This window comes from Tachypleus tridentatus, chromosome 1 (assembly GCF_004210375.1).
Source record: "Tachypleus tridentatus isolate NWPU-2018 chromosome 1, ASM421037v1, whole genome shotgun sequence".
Taxonomy (NCBI): Eukaryota; Metazoa; Arthropoda; class Merostomata; order Xiphosura; family Limulidae; genus Tachypleus; species Tachypleus tridentatus.
Window position 1 is genome coordinate 135,881,832 of NC_134825.1, and position 17,446 is coordinate 135,899,277.

The 17,446-nt window shown below is 30.9% G+C and overlaps 1 protein-coding gene across 1 annotated transcript in view; it reads right to left on the minus strand.

Moving 5' to 3' along the window:
• Nucleotides 1-651: 651 nt before the first annotated feature.
• LOC143233187 (putative RNA-binding protein 46) overlaps nt 652-17,446 on the minus strand; it is a 44,973-nt gene continuing 28,178 nt past the window's right edge. Inside the window, exons 5-8 of the mRNA XM_076469156.1 lie at nt 14,463-14,570; nt 12,434-12,560; nt 9,537-9,770; nt 652-2,940 (exon numbers count right to left, since the gene is read on the minus strand). Coding sequence (XP_076325271.1) covers nt 2,885-2,940; nt 9,537-9,770; nt 12,434-12,560; nt 14,463-14,570 — 525 coding nt within the window. The 3' untranslated portion in view covers nt 652-2,884. The remainder of the gene's footprint in view (nt 2,941-9,536; nt 9,771-12,433; nt 12,561-14,462; nt 14,571-17,446) is intronic.

The window sequence follows — 17,446 nt, forward strand, 5'->3', positions numbered from 1 at the left end:
TCTGTATTTTCTTAATTTTAATTTTGACTTTGAGATACTAACTCACAAATATTAATACCAAGTTGATTACATTGTTATTCTACCTACTGATTTTAAATATTTTCAATAACCAAATATGTTAAATGCAAACACTTTAAAAATTGTGAAAGGCTATCAATCCAACTTTTAATGTGAGAATATCAATGAAAGCTATCCGTTCTTCTATTTTTAAGAGTTAAATCTTTGCTTCTTTCCTCATGTTCATTGTTGGCTGATTTCCATGAAATACACTTACTTTTGTAATGTGACTAACTAACATGCACCTAACTAATGGTCATAGTTGAGTTTGAAAGCTTGTATGTTTACGAAAGCCTACTGACTGAATAAAGTATCTAACATGCAAAATAACTTATTGGTCAGTGTTTGATAACTTTTATATATATCAAAACCCACTAATTAAAGTGTCTGACTAACATGTAAAATATTAACTGGTCATTGTTGTGTTTTACTTGTTATCAGTAATGTATACTGAGAAATTTGGAAATTACATCCATTTTTGTTTTTCCTTATATTTAAAAGCTTTTATTAGCTTATTCTCATACTAACAGTACTTGATCATTCATCCATTTAGTATATTTTAATCTTCAAAAAAGGTTAAGAGGTCAATTTCATTAAAATCAAACTTTATTAACACAAACTTCAAATAAACCATATGTCAGGAAACAAACCAAACACAGGTGGTATCATCTAACTTTAGTAATTTACAGAATGTAGTCTGATTAAATATTTAAGTTAAAACAAGTATTCCGTTAGTCTAAACTGAGAACACTATTGTAAATCAAAACTCCAATATAAACCATAAGGTTGTTATCAGTTTGCAGTGGTTTTATGATTTTTTTTGAGTGAATTTTGATGTAAAATCTAGGATTAAGTTAAAACGTTAGATTTATTACACTACAATTTTTATCTTCAACACTAAAATGCATGACAAACATTGGCTATTATGTTTTTGTAATACTTTGCCAATGATACATGTAAATTTTAGATAAGACATAAATGTGCATTGTTTAACTAAATAATTTATAACACACATCAATCACACTGTTGATACAAATACTGGCAATTTGCCTATAGTAAAATATCAGTAAATAGTTTGATTAAAAAAAAAAAGGTACACAGAAAACAGAAATATTCTTACAAGGTATTTTACGAGAGCTAAATAAATACATTTACTAAACTATTATTTCTGTTTACCAATGTAATTTCAAAAATGATTTGGTCAACATTTTTTATAGTAACACATCATAATCTAATTAACTTCTTATTTAAAGTAAAGATTCATTAACTGATATTTTTTTACAAAACATGGGACAACTTTGACAACAAGAATATTTAATTCAATAAAAATATTATGTTTATCATTTCTATTTATTTAAAGTATTTTATTATTAAATGGATTACATTTTATTGTATAAAAACAATTGAATTAATTTTATATAGAAAGTTAAACCATTATTATTTGTACCATAGTCTAAAACTGGTTGTTAAAGGATTTTTTTTAATTTTCCAATGTGCATGCAAGAAGTACTTACATATCAACTATGAATTTGCATTTTTGAGAGAACAAGTAATGCCTTTCTTTGCAAAAATTAATTATTTTCTCATACAAATTAGGATTCTATAGTAATTAATGATGTTAATCTGATAGTTTCAAATTTCTTAGTAATTAGTCATTAATTCAGAAGATTTTATTGGTACAGCAAAAAATTAACTGAATTAGTAACCAATGATTTTCTCAAATATTTTGTAGTTTATTAAAAAATTAACTCAATTGATAATCAATGATTTCTCAAGTATTTTTGATTTATTAGGAATACCTACATTTTTCATTCACTCTTATTTTTTTCTTTTTCTGATAATTTGATGTTTATTAGAACATTAGAAAATATTAACTATAAGGAAAAGTTAATCAATTTTTTGCTATGAATTATTTGTTACATTTTAAAAATAAGTGTATGGTCTCCACCCATGATACCAACAAAACATATACCTAAGTACATACATGTAATATAATTAACATTTTGCCACACTTTGGCTATTAAGTCTTGAAATAAAAACAATACTATATTAAAAAATTCACAACCTTGAGTAAATATGTTAAAAATAAAAGGAAAAAAACATTTCAACAATAAGATAGTTTCTTTTAACTTTTTCATATCTTTTGATTACTTATCAGATTAAAACTGCTAGAGATAGTATTTTTATAACAATTTTAAACTATGTTGTATGTTCAGAATTTCAAGTCAAGCTTGTTGAAATAACAACTTGAATTCAAAAATCATAAATATTCAACTTACTTTTAAATAACTGTGGGAAAAATTAATTTCCTACATGTCAGTTGAATTGTTCATTCAATATATTGAAATTATGATGATGCACTTATTTCAAAATTTAAGTAAACAGATAAAATATGAGGACACCCTAACAACTTACTGGTAACTAATATGCAAAAATATTAACATAGCAAATATAAACCTCAAAATATATTTAAAGGATGCTATGTTATTGTACAAGTTAAAAGATTGCAACAGAATAAATAAAAATTAGCAAAAGTGCAAAAAAACAATTAAATGAATGATAACAGGTTTATAATGAATCAATTTATGTTGAAATTTTAAAGTAGGTTGAATAAACGTCTCACCATACATTCTAATGGCAGATGAAAATAAACAAAACTGATATTGCAATATAGAAGTTAACTATGCCATGCATACTGTATTTAATTTATCTTGAAAACTGGAATTTATATTACTGATATATATAGACACGTAACACAATTTAAAAAAGTTACTATAAATATAGAATGGAGTTAACTTTCTGGTCCATGAAGAATTCTTGACAGGTTTTAGTATGGTAGGGGAAGCTGAGATGGTGGAATCTGTTCACAGTAATGTTCATAAGCTATAAAAAGTATCAACAGTTATGTGTGTACTTTTTGTATCTAGGATTCTTTGTATTAATTACCCACTTAAAAAATTACTACATTAGAAAATAAACAACACAAACACAGTATCCTCATACCAATAGTCATAGGTCATATCTTATTTTCAAAGAATGTTTTATACAATTAAAATGACAAAACAGATTATGCAACCAATTTTAAGATGTTCTAAGAAGATTATTTAAAAAATGAAGTCATGCAGAAATGTTAATTCAAATGTCAACTCCAAATACAAAGATAAAAACAAACTAAAGGATATAAAGTGACATTTGTGGTAAACTGCTAGAAACTAACACTATTAATGCTAATAAAAACTTTCCCCTCCATTTCGTTAAATGAAGCCTTTATAGAAAGTGACAACTATTATAGCAAGACTTGGTAGTCTTGCACAACTCTGAAATATAAATTCAAAACCTAATTTAAAAGTCAACATGAAAGTTAAAAATATGTAGGTCTATTATGAAATACAGAACTGCCATAAATCTCTATCTCAGCAACCATATATCATTTAGATTTTATTTCTTTAGAACATAATGTAAATTTCAGATTGATTTGATACATTTAATTTGAGTGATATTTCATAAAATGAAAAGAGGTTATATTTGTGATCTATGACTGATGCCATTATTCGCTATATTAGGTTTCATCACATGATTAATTATGAAAGACTTGTATGAATTGATACTGTTAGACAATAATCTCAAGTCACATTCTAAACTTATTCAAAATGCATTTAACAGTAATCATTCTTTGTTTTTATGCTTAAGCTACAATATAATGTTGTTTTAGATGTACTGATTTTTGACCATCAGTTTGAAACCTTGCAAAACCTCATAAATGGGAAAATGTTTCATAAGTCTTAACCAATGTACTAAGGATTTTAAGGCTAAAAAGAATGGTAATTGACCACTGTTACTTTTGGATGGCTGTGGAATTTTTCAGTACTTTAATTTTTTTTTCTTTTTCACCTACTCTTGCACTATTATTCTTCAGTAGATTGGAAATTTCTATTAAGACTATTTTTTCATGTACTGTTTTCCTGTTATGCTTGAGTAGCTAATGAAAATTTGTTGTCTCTTTTGATATACAGATGTAGTGTTATGCTAAAGGAAACTTTCTGTATTTTAAAAGTTATTTCTTGTTTTGACATACTATCATCTTGGGTGACTAAGGAAAGTCTCCTGTCTTTAAACATTTTATTTTCTCTTTTGATCAATTTCTGTACTGTTATGCTCAGTTAGCTAGGGAAATTTTTCATGCTTTAAGCCTTTTTTTTTTTTTTTTTAGGACTTCTGTTGTACTGTTATACTTGAATAGTGAAGAAAAGTTTTTTTCCTTAATTTAATTTTTGTTTTTCTTCTTATCTAATGTTGTACTGTTATAGTTTCACAGCTATAGGAAGTTTCTACATTTAATACTTTGTTTTTTCCTTTGATCTACTATTGCACTGTTATGTTTCAATAACTATGGAAAGCCTTCATACTTCAACATTTTTGTTGTCTATATTGAAGTTAGCATTTTCCTATACCTAAGGTCTTTTTGATAATACTTACTACTTTTCAAAGTTTAATTTTTTCCCATTGAATGTTCCTTATCTCTGTCCATCTAAGCATTGGTATGAATCTTACCTCACTTGCTCCAGCCTTTACACCCCACTATATTGCACATAGCAATTCAAATCATACGACTCTCTCCATCTACTTCAAAAAAACCCTATACCAGATCCATATACAAGCTCCTAATTATTGCTTATTATTCACTTTTCAATACAGTCCAAATTTACAGACCTGAAACCAGCCATTTATTTGGAGGAATGTCAAGGGGAGATCGTAACAAGAGGCAAGTATTATCAGAAATACATTTTCTGCATAAGAAAATGTTAACTTCTGAAACACACCTCCTCACACATTTTAGTTGAATTCCCACACTGACAAAGTGGAGAGACCAGTGAGGGCAAGTTCAACACACAAAACATCTGTGCAGAAAAAGAGGTGTATGGAAATGAGATATAGTAATAGTACACTAGTGGGTCCATTCTAGTTCTAGAACAGGTGTGCTTCTTGCCAAGACAACATGAAATCTTATTCCTGGGTGGCAAAGACTGATCAGCTACAAAGAAAAAGTATCAACATTGTTAGAAGGAAAGAATTCATACAGGCCCCAACAAGTTAAATAATGTTGTGTTGAGCCACCAGAATTATGAAGAGAAGGAAGGCAACAACAAAGTATTCAAATCCTCTTCCTAACCTAAAGAAGCACAAAATGCAACAAATCAAACTTGGAGTTATGGGACTTTCCAAGCCTCACTTTACCTGAAAAACCAGAGATTACAGGGATTATGAACCGAAATTCTAACTCCAGGAATTATAACAAGCCAAGGTCCCTCTTCCCTGGTCATTGAAATAAAGAAGGGCCATAAACAACTCAACTGGATAGTGAAGAATTATCTCTAAACCAGAATTATGAGGAGGCTGCTGTGTAAGCTTGTCCTGCTCCTACCATACATCTGGGAAAAATAATCATCCAGGATTATTGGTAGAAGGGCACCAAAAATTGCCCCCTTCTCCTTGAGTGGATTAATGAATTCAAGCAATACTCAGGAGGAATAAACCTCTGTCCACCATTCCAGCATAGAATTAATTTATAGGTGATGTAGGGAACAAAATGCTGAAGGTTCAAAGAGAGGATGAGATAAGGCATGGGGCACCACTGATATATTCTAATTAGAAACCTGGAAAGAACTATGAGGATGAATAACATGAAAATACTTTGGAAACAATGACAAAATTAGGAGTACAAAAACTTTACATCTTCCAGGAAAGCAAAATGTAGCAGTCAAAGCCACCTCCTATAGCAAAACAAACAAAGGTGCCAAACCTCTGTTGAATAACCACGCAAGTGTAAAAATGAAGATCTGTGCAATTTTGGCTAAGAGTATCTATGTCCAAAGCCAAAGGGTGAGGTACAGAAGATAAAAAGGAGGGTAGCTGTGCATTCCAGCAAGTAGCAAATGCATAAATCTCATGCATCCCAAGACAAGAGCAGATCCAATAAAAAAACTTGTGAATAAAACATCCATTCCATGGGAAGAACTCTGATGGGGCAATATAACTGGTCAGCTACTGAATTTGTAACACTAGAACACGATAAGCAATGAGAGCAATCTAATGATTGTTGGCTCAAAAGAGATGATAATAATGTCTGAAAACAGAGGTACCTTGAGTGAGTGCCCTCTTGCTTGGAAATGTAGGAGATTAGAGTGAAACTGTCCATGTGATGCAACACTGCCTTCCCTCAGAACAATACAAGATCCAGAGATGTAGCCTGTTGAACTGCTAGAAGCTCTAAAAGACTGATGTGGAGAGAAGATTCCTCTTCTATCCAGGACTTTGAATTCCTCATTCCCTACACAAACTTTCTATCCCTGGAGAGAAGAATCTGTGAAAAGAGGTATCTCTGGATATGGATATATGTGAGGAACACCTACTACTGTTTGTCCCTTTACAACCATCAGCAAAGACTGAGAAAGCTGGAAGCCAATAGGGTCATCAGACAAACCAGCACATCTATGCATATGTTCCATTGGTCCTGTTGCAGCCACTGAAAGGAACTCTTGGGCCTAACCCAAAGGAATGAATAATTCTAAGACTGTCCATGTCTCCAAAAGAGATAAAACTACATGCACCTGTGGAGAAGGTTGGGCTTGAATGAAATGCAAAATGAAAAATATTCCTAAATATATGAGGAACTGTGTGAGCATAAGAATAAACTTCTTTGTTTTGATGAGAAATTCAACTCTTGCCACTTCAGATAAAGAGCTCAAGTGTGAAGCCCTAGCAATGGTGCCTACTGAGTGAGGATGACACAGGAAAAATCTGACAATCCAGCAAATGATGTATGATGCTGAATGTTAAAGCATAAAAATGAAAAACACAAAGACTCCATGATTGAAATATGAATGTAGGCATCTGTAATGTTGAACGTAACTTCATCATCTAGAGACCAAGTGTACCAAAGGAAAATAAATGATTAAAAAGGTATACTGAGAAGGTTGAAAAAAATACTAGGTGACAAATCATCTTCAGTATTAAAAATAAACACGAATAAAAACCCTAGAGCGAGTAGATGATGTACCCTATGACCTCTTTGAGCAGAAGATCCTGGATGGCTTACAGTTGATACCTAGATGTAAGACAATTCCTGGGAGGGGGGGATAAATAGTATGATTAATAGCAGAGGAGCAGACTTCAAATGAAGACCAATGATCAGCTGAGTCAGGTCCCCATAAAATAGATTACCAATGCTGTTGTTGGTACTTCATATGAGTGTAGGATGCCTGGTTAGGGCAGAATCTCCTTTGTGTTCCAATAAAACATGAAGCCAAATACAAGAGGTCTGAAAATTCAAACTGGGAAATGTGAAAAACAAAAAAGAGAAGACTAGTGGTAGGCCACATCCATCTGAGACTTCATAGAATCTGGAATACTCCAGATGTCAAAGGGCTGAAAATAACAAATGAAGTCAAAATCCCCTCAAGCAAGGCATGTCTCTCCAAATGATCCCACAAAAATCAACAAAAGATACAAGGAGAGAGCAGAATCTGATAACCAATAAATAATGAAGACCTTCTGCAAATTGAGCTAGAGACCTGTGATAAGCTTCACACAACAGTTGCAACGAAGATAAAAATGCAAAACTGTTTTAAGTGGCAACTGTATTTGGGAAAACTGAATTAGGTTAAAAACAATAGTGGCATCAGGCCTAGAACCTCAAACAGAAAGAAAATAATATATACCCACTGAAAATATAAGTACTTGAAAGCTAACGCATTCTGATCCAATAAATAAGGATGACAAGGCATGTTAGCACCCTCTATCAACTGATCAGCAAATCTACAAGCATACACAGCAACATCTGGTGAAGATGGAAAGACTAGGTAATTAGCTGAATGACTATCCGCAAACAAAGAAGGGTCATAAGCTACAGAGGAAATTTTCAAGGCATTACAAGCTTGATGTACTAGTTGCAAAGATGGTGCAGGATGCAGGATGTCCTTCTAAGTCTTGTGATTAACTATCTAAGCAAAGGAAGGAGCTAGAATAATAAGAGTCCAAATTCTTCCCAGTCTGTTACTCTTGTATATTTAAAAAAAGTTTCCACACTTGAAACATTTTCTTTGCTGTTTTGTGCCTGCAGAGTTAGGAAACATTTCACACTCTTTGTTTCTTTTCTTGTTCTAGTATTGTACAGTTATGCTTGAGTAACTAAGAAAAGTTCCCATACATTAAACCTTTTATGTTTTCCCATTTTCATACATGGTTGTACTCTTATTGAGTTGATAAATAAAGTTTCCATACTTTAAATTTTTTGTTGCCTGTTTTGGTCTACTGTTGTACTATTATTGAAGTTTTAATCTTAAAATTTTTGTCCTCTTTTATGATCTGTGGTTGCACTGTTATACTTGTGTAACCACAGAAAGTTTCCATACTTTAAATCTTTTATTGTCCGTTTTTATTTCCTGTTGTACTATTATGCTTGATTAGCTAAAAAAAATCTTTCTTTTTGAAACTTTTTGTTGTCTGTTTTCATCTACTGTTGTACTGTTATGTTGCTTGAGTAGCTAAATAAAGACTAGATACATTAAAAGTTTTGTTTTCTTATCTAATCTACAGTTAGAGAAAGTTTAAGTCTCCAACATCTCCACCCTTTGCATTAGAGATGGAAAAACCTCACTGCACCCAGCACTGAAACTTTCTTACATAGAATCCTGCTGACCTATAATATGTTAAGATTAATAGTCTAGGGAGAATTAAATAAGTGAGAGTTGACTTGTATGTTAATATGTCAAAAAGCAAAATGTTTTACATTATGTAAAAAATGTGAACAATGTTTTTCAAGTTTAATAGGGGTTTGTATGGAGGAAGTTGAACAAAATATAACACTAATTTCTAAGTATGTTAACCAAAACTGTCATTTGAGTTTTTATGATCATGTGTTAAACCTTCATAGATTTTTGTTTTTAATAGCTTTATATATTTTAAATCCAGTAAAATATTAAAAAAGTAGACATTAAATCTGTTCCATGTAAACAAATAGATTTGTTATGAAGTGTTATATTCATTTAAAAAAAACAAGATGAATCCTGATTTGAAAATAACTTCAAAAGTGTGGGTCATACTTATATATTTATACGGTGCATGCATGTGTTGATCATACATGATATTAAATGATTATTAGTGTGTCTGGCAAGTGTTAATCTAATGGCCTAGTAAGCATCTGCATAAATCTATCAAGTTAAACAAAATTAAATGCGAGTTTTACAAAGGAGTGGAATATTTGTCAGTATTTCATCTCACATGTGTTATAGCTATAAGGAGAAAAATAGGTGCATGATACATATATTTTTGGCCACAACAATAACAAATTAGTTTAAATTTATAATAACACACTCGGTACAGGTTCTTTTTCTGTTTTATCTTGTCATAATTGTTGTTAACATTCACAATATTTTAATATTATTGTATTGGTACATATACATACAAACATACTAACTTACAGGGTGATGAATCTGGTAAGTTGGCCATAAAAGAACTGAACATACTGGTTAGTGGTGAGGAGGACGAAGTGCAAGAAGAAACTAAAACATTGGAGGCATCACCTCTACCATTGTTCATGGTCAAGGTATTTGCTGTATCAGGGTGAAAGTAGCTAAAAGGACTACCATATGCAGCTCCTAACCCATGAGGAGGTTCTAGTGTCAAGGAAGTAGCCATCACCACAGGCTCGATATCTGTTGAAAATCATAGCTGATGCAGACACAACCGTGTTTCAATTTATAATCACCACAGACGCTTTATGACTCAAATGTAACAAAATTAAAAATAAATTCTACCCATGTTCTGAAATCAGGGATGAATATAATTCAATACTACATGTACAATTATAATTAACACACAAAAATGTTCATCTCTCAAGTTTATTGTATTGCTACTAATGTTAAAAATAAATTACTTTCAAGCAAGTATTTCTACTTTATTTCAAACTTTACACATTTTGAAATCTCATTATCAGTTACATCTTACTTCTGCAGGAACTAATATTTTATCAGTGAAATAAAGTTCAATTAAACATCTTCACATGAATAATAACCAGGCTAATTTCATCACCACATGGCAGTACTAAATGTTTTATACATATCAATACTTGTTAAGTGAAAGTGTTTATTGTTGTGTAACTTCAGTTTACAGAGTTGATACTAACAATAAACTAATTATTGCTAGCATGACTAAAGAGATTGATTCCATTTAATGATTCAAACACTCAAACTAGTAATGAATTTGCCACTTTATTTTAAAACAAACTACAGACACCAGCTCAAGAACTAGAAATAGATTACAAGTTTCTTGTAAACTAAAAATAAGAAATGGACATGAAAAACTGGAATCTTGATTGCCATCATCCTTCTTATTAATAATTTGTTTAAAGTACATAAGCTGTTATTCAGTTATGAAAAAAATTTGAATATTAGCAGAAAATCTAAAAATTATTTATTAACAAAATAAAATATCTGGACCATACAAACTACCATCACAGGAGTTAAAGGTTTCAATCCTTTATATTACCGTACAAGATGTGGATATCCTAATCAATAATGACTATGAATCTGATTACAGATACACTATTCACTGAGAAATTACAGTCACATTAGAGAATAAAAAAAACAAACTGACTTGAATGCAATCAATACATCTTCTATGGCTAAATACAGAATCAGACAGCAGAACCAAATTAAGACAACACTTTGGTGAAAACATCAAAATAGTACAACTTGCAGATGGTGCAATTAATACCTATCTCTTTAAAGTTAACACATGAATCAAATGAACACAACAAGGTTCAATATTTATAGTTATAACTGAGACTTGGGAAAAAGTGATATGTATTCAATTATCATGATTGAGTCTATTCTTCACACTAGGATTTTCCATCAACATTGAAAACATAATCCATGTTAATGTGTTAGACATAACAGAAACTATTTGAATAGTCCAAATAATAAGTCTTCATCAAAAATAGCTACAAAATGGAAAAAAACCAAATCAAAACCAAAAGAGACATTACAATTTCACCTATTTCTTAAATGGAAGTTGTACATAGTGTGTAGTCCACTTTGTCACCAAATATTCTACTGATTTATTTGAGTTCATGCCATGTTTTTGTTTAGGCTAGAAGTAGTCCCTGAAGGTAACAGATAGGTAAAAGTCAATGTATAAAGGTTCTATACAATGTAATTTGCTATGATAAAATAAAATAAAAAATCAAACACAAAACCATAAAAAAAACGAAAAAAATGCAAAGAATAAAGTAGAGGGAGCATAAGGTAGGAAGAAGAAACAAAAACACAATATAAAAACTACTGTCCATTTTATAAAACAGCTAATTGTTTTGAGGTCTACATATTAAAATAATGTAAAATTCAAACTCAGTGCTGTTCCTTGCCAAATTCAATTTTAAGTTGTAGAGTTTATTTTGGGGATTACTATGGAAATAGAATCCCCATTGTGGTTGAGATACACCATTTATCAATCTTAACCTCCATTTTCCACTGTCACATAAAGCAATTCATTACAAAAATCAAATCAATTCATCAAAAGAAATTCAAGTTAAGAGAGCGAGATGCGGGCATTCAAGCCCATGATGTCCCACATCTATACCACCCTTCACTGCCTGCAGACAATTGTGGAAAGGTGACTGTTCTCCACAATAACAAAAAAAAAAACAATGTACTATCTCTGGGTGGCAAGATGAACTTACCTGCTGAGGTTAACATTTCAACTCCCATTATAGTACTACAGCACTAATATATCTTAATTAGTAGTACAGTAGGTAAATTATACTAATATAGAGTTATAAAAGCCCAACAAAGTTATCTAAATTAACTAGCATACTTAGTTAATTTGTTAGTTTAATATACATTAAAGGAAAGAGGTTTCCTACATTAAAACTTAACTGCCTTCCATAAAATGTTGTTAGTTAAACTGCGTTCACAAATATTAAGTTTGGTTGAATTTGTACACAGGGCTGTTTACTTCCTGGCTACCTTCTGAATATCCTAAACTTTTATAATTTGTAATTAAGTAAGTAAAATGAATTAGTCATTAAAAACCTTAATTACTCTTTATTTACTTTGAAAGGCTTTGGTTTTTAATATGAAACTATTTTATGTGTCTTGCTCATATTGGTGGAGGGTTATCTCATGCTTTTGAATGCTACAATGCATCTGTACCACTTTAAACATGTAAGGGGTAGGTGGAAATATTAATGCTAGTGGTAAACATATAAATTGAGTATATAGAAGTCAGCACTAATCAAAAGAAGCAATAAATAATAAATAGATATTTGTTCCTATAAGTATGCATTATAAACCATGCAGCTGTAAGCAAAATTAATTACCTGGTATGGATATTCCCAGCTGATTGAGGGTATGTTCAGCAGCCAACAGTTTAGCCTGTTCCATGCTACAACTAAATTTGGTAGACTGAAACTGGTTGTAAAAAGCAGGTAGCTGAGGAATGATAACCTAGGGTTAAAATAATGAAAAAATTAGCAAAATCAAGAAAATTGTAGTCATTTGAAAACTTTAACAATGTTACTTGAGTAATGAAATACATTATGTTAATATAACAGTAATTTGGCAAACAATGATTTATGCACATAATGAAGTGATTTATTTGGATGGAACATACTACACTGGTCTGTCTTCTTAGGTATTAAATGTTGTCTTTCAGGCTTTAGCTGACCACAATAAAATTGTAATATTCTAAAATGAACATGTCATTACAATCAGGATTCAACAAGAAAAACAGAATTTATTCATAACAACAACACTTAGAAAAAACTTCAACACAATTAATAAACAAATGAATGGCTAGGACTTCACACCAACATTAATAAGCAATTTACCATAAATATTAATTAATCAATATTAATAGAATTTGGAAAAAGAACCTGAAAAACATACTTAATTTCTCCCATAAAATACAGCAAAGACAATATTCCAAAAATACCTTTCAATATCAATATTGAGTGACAAACAGCAATAAATACACCCTTCAATAAACTATCTCTTATAGCAAACTTTTGTTAGGGTATTTACGTGCTCTTCTGCTATATTAATAGTATCTGCACATCACCGTCAGTGAAGCTTGGATCAGATTCATTATATATATATATTTACTCAAAATACGAATGATTACATAGAAGGTGAATTAGCATTTTATTGCAACTAAAATATCACAGATAAATTAAATAGAATGAAAAAATAAATGAACAATAAGCAAATTCATAATAATAAAAAAACATAATTTGCCATCTCACAAAACACTCTCATGGAAGAATTTAAAATTTCCAAACAATATTTGCATAATTTTCTAACAGTTGTAGCAGGCAAAACACTTATAAAAGGCTTTTAATAAGCATTTATTGTAACAATATTCCCCAAAAAGTACAAGAAAATCCACCACTTGAAAATATTTTGTTTTTTTAAAAGCCAGAGGTATTGTAGACAAAATATCCTATAAAGATAACTATCATATCCAAGGCAGATTGTTAAAAATATAAAAAGAACATATTTTGAGTAAGGCCTGCATGAAAATTAGAAATTGCAATATTTTTCTTCAGGAAGAGGTGCTAGAGTTGCATGAAGTTCATCCAGTGTTTTGATGATTTTTTTGCATTTTGACTATTTAAATTTTCATACAGTCAGTAGCTAATTTGAATAACCATGTGTAGGTATCATGTATCATGTAGGTACACCTGTCTGTACTTACCTTAGGTAATTGATTTCATTTTTCAGATAAATGAGAAATTAAATCTTGTGTAACATTCTCTTTTAAACTTTCAAAAAGAAGTGTTCAATACAAAGTATGAGAAAATAAAAAATAATGACAACAGTATTTAACTAAAAATAGTTCTGTATTTAGCCTGCTGCAGTGAATCTAGTAAAAGTGATCTGGCTTAATGAAACAGCTTTGAGTTTTGCTTGCAGCATCATAAATAAAAATTTAGAATATACAGTTTAAAATTCAAATTAGGTAAAATATCAGTATTCATACTATCACTGCACAAGCCTTGGACCTTTTGATTTCCAGTTCAGAATAATAACCATTAACCCACATCTGTTGAAAAGTATGAAAAGATAGACATTTATATAATGGTTTGGTTCATAATGTTGCATGTACTGTTAAATTATTTGACATATTTCTCGGATTAAAATATAGACATGTAAACATTTACTTAACTTTGAACTTTATTGTAGTTGGTGAGAAATCTCTTACTAAACAAGTCACAGAAAACTGACTAGTTTTGACCATAAACTTCATTATGACACTCAAAATATAAATAAATAATTTATTCAGAATATATTCTATCCTTAACTCAATGTCACTAGTATTAAAAGTTTCAACTTTAAAAAAATTCAAACCTTGTAAGTGTAAAAATGACTGTTATCACCATGTTCGTTACTGAAAACAGAGACTGGACAGAAAACAGGTTCTCCCCAATTGTTTTTCTTACAAATGTCATCCAGAAGCTAGAATAAAGTGAAACACAAGGAAATATTTTTATAGTTCCTGCTAATAAATGTACAATAGCAAATAGATTAAAATCTTTAAATTACTTTTTAACATTTCGTTTCCACATACATAGAAACAGCCAATTTATTCTTAAATACACAATAAAAATTTTAAAAGATTTCATTAGTTGTAAAATCTTGAAATTTTTAAGTTATGAGAAATTTTAAAGGAAACACTTCCCAAAGTCTGAAAAAGATATACTTTTTTTTTTCATGGTGGTACAAAACTCCATACTCTTATGCCACTATTTTAGAGAAAGTTATGTAGGTGTCCATAGTAGTGAAAAAGTTAAACAAAGCTGATCAAAAAGATTCCCCTAAGGAGACACCACTTTTGACTAAAATCATCTTAAATCTTAAAACATAGTGTGCTTTAGTAATGTAGTATATGAATATACCATATGTTTTTATCTTTTAGCAGTATTATAAATAGTTCTTTAGAATTTATTCTTAATATGTGCAAATTTTGCATAACATACAATCAAGAAAACCATTAAGTTCATTATGTTGCAAGTTTCCTTTATTTATACCTTATTCTCGTAGTTGCCAATATCTGTTACCATCCATCAAGAATATTACCTAATGCAACTGTATAGTATATGGGTATTAACAGCAGTTTTCACAGTTTTAAGGTTGATATTTAAAGGTTCAATCTACAAGTAATAAGCATGACCAATCATGTTGCAATGCTTAATATGATGAGCATTACTGTTTTTTCATATGATTGGGGTTGGTGTGAGTAAGATACAAAATTCTTTTAAATGCAGTACATAATTTGAAGTTGAGAACATCTAGTAAAAGTACACATATTGTATTTTTGTGGCATATATTAATAAAGATTGTTCTTTTTGTTTGCTTTACATTTTAGAACAACCTGGTTATTCTGTTTAATATCAAATCAGTTAAGTAAATTTTACATTACTCTGTAATAAAAAACTTGAGAAAATTTCCAATTACTAACAAGAACTATAGTATGAAGCTAAAAATTATATTATGTTCAAATGGATATGCTACAGCGAATAGGTAAGAAACAATTCTGGTGCCATGATCACATAATGTTATTACAGAGTTTGCTATTTGCTCCTGAAATGTGTACTGCTCTGAGTTTGTGCTCATGTATTATTAAATTTCAAAAGCCATCTAATTTTAACAAATGACATTTTTTTTTACAAGTAGAAATAATTATAACCTGGGTAAGAGAGTCAACCTTTGCCAATGTTGGAAACATTCACAGCTTCAATCTCATTGCAATCTATAACTCAGAAGGAAGAGCTGCCAATGCCTGTAGCAACTACATCTGTCAATCACGTTTTTCCTTCTTCCTGATAACTGATCTTGGTTTAATGGAAACATACTGTTTACTGACAAAGTGATTTAGCATTTGATGAGTCTGAAATTGAGTGAGGTGGTCTGTATAGGACACTCATACCAGTGTGAGACAGATTAGTTCAGCCCTAGCTATAATCAAGAGAATGGAGAGAGAGTAATAATATCATTTTTATATATTGTCCACCATCTGAAGCCATCTCACCAGTAGGGGATAAACAAAGGGAGTGGATCATGGACAGTGGTGAGCCTCATTGATCCAGGAGATATAATGTCTACATGATCATGATCCAATGACAAGCTTGAAATCAAGTAGAGTCAACAAACAAGTTGATACCAAAGCAATTCGTTGCTCAACCACCCTGGATTAGGTATCTACCATTTGTCAGAACACCAGGGTCCATGAAAACTCCTAAGAGACTGTGTCAGCACAGACATGGATATCATGATCAGTTAAAGACCAGAGAGTTGGAAAAATAATTTTTGTCCATGACAATAGGTTCCTGTGACAATGCAAAGTAATCTGTTGACATTCAAAATTACACCAAAGAAAAACTTGTAAAAAGCATTTCAGGCAGATAACTGTCTAGTATGGCTGGAATTTGGATTATGAGTTCTGACTCTAAACTTACTTCATTGAGCAGATGGATAAAAAGCAACTATGGAACTGTATGCTGTTATCCAGTGAATTGTGTCAAATGTTCTACTTTGTAAAAAATGACAATCCATCAGGTAGAATTCAATATTCAGAAGAGAAAAGCTATAGAAAGCTTGATCACTTACATTCAAAAGGTTACCATGTAACACAGCAGAAGCAACTTACTAACTTACTGACATAATATGCTTACATATTTATTGAACCAGACTGCTGACTGGGTTGAACAAGTGACAAAATATCATACAGATACTGATAATGGACATCATTTTAATCAGTTATCATACAGTCTTCTGTAGAGATAATGATGTGGCCATGATGGATGTTAAAGGGCAGAATCAGACAGCTTTCAGAGTTCTTTATCATCTCCAATAATGATTATCAGAAAGAAAGAACATACACCCACATTCTTTATTGACTTTAGCCTGGTGAATATAGTAAATCATGTTTATACCTTTCAATGGACTCAAACATTCATCTGTCTGCAGTAAAAGAAAGCACTGACATATGTACACTAGCACATTCATCTATTTGTGTAAGAGAAAGACCTGGCATATGTACACTAGAAATAGAACTAGATACACTTGGTAGGACTGAAGTCTGTTTCCAACATAAAACACGTCTTGTATGAGACTTCCTGTCATGCCATTCAGCAAGTACAAAGTGACTGCCACTTATGAGAAGCCAATGACTCTTACACTTAAGGGCTGTAATGTGAAAAATATCTGGTCTATGTCAAGGAAATCTTCAGTGTTTGGTTGTAAATTCTAGCTTGCCACTGAGAATGTGAAATGGTATTCCAGTACCTAAAAAAGGCAGGCATAAAACTAAAGCCATGGAAATGGAATCTCTC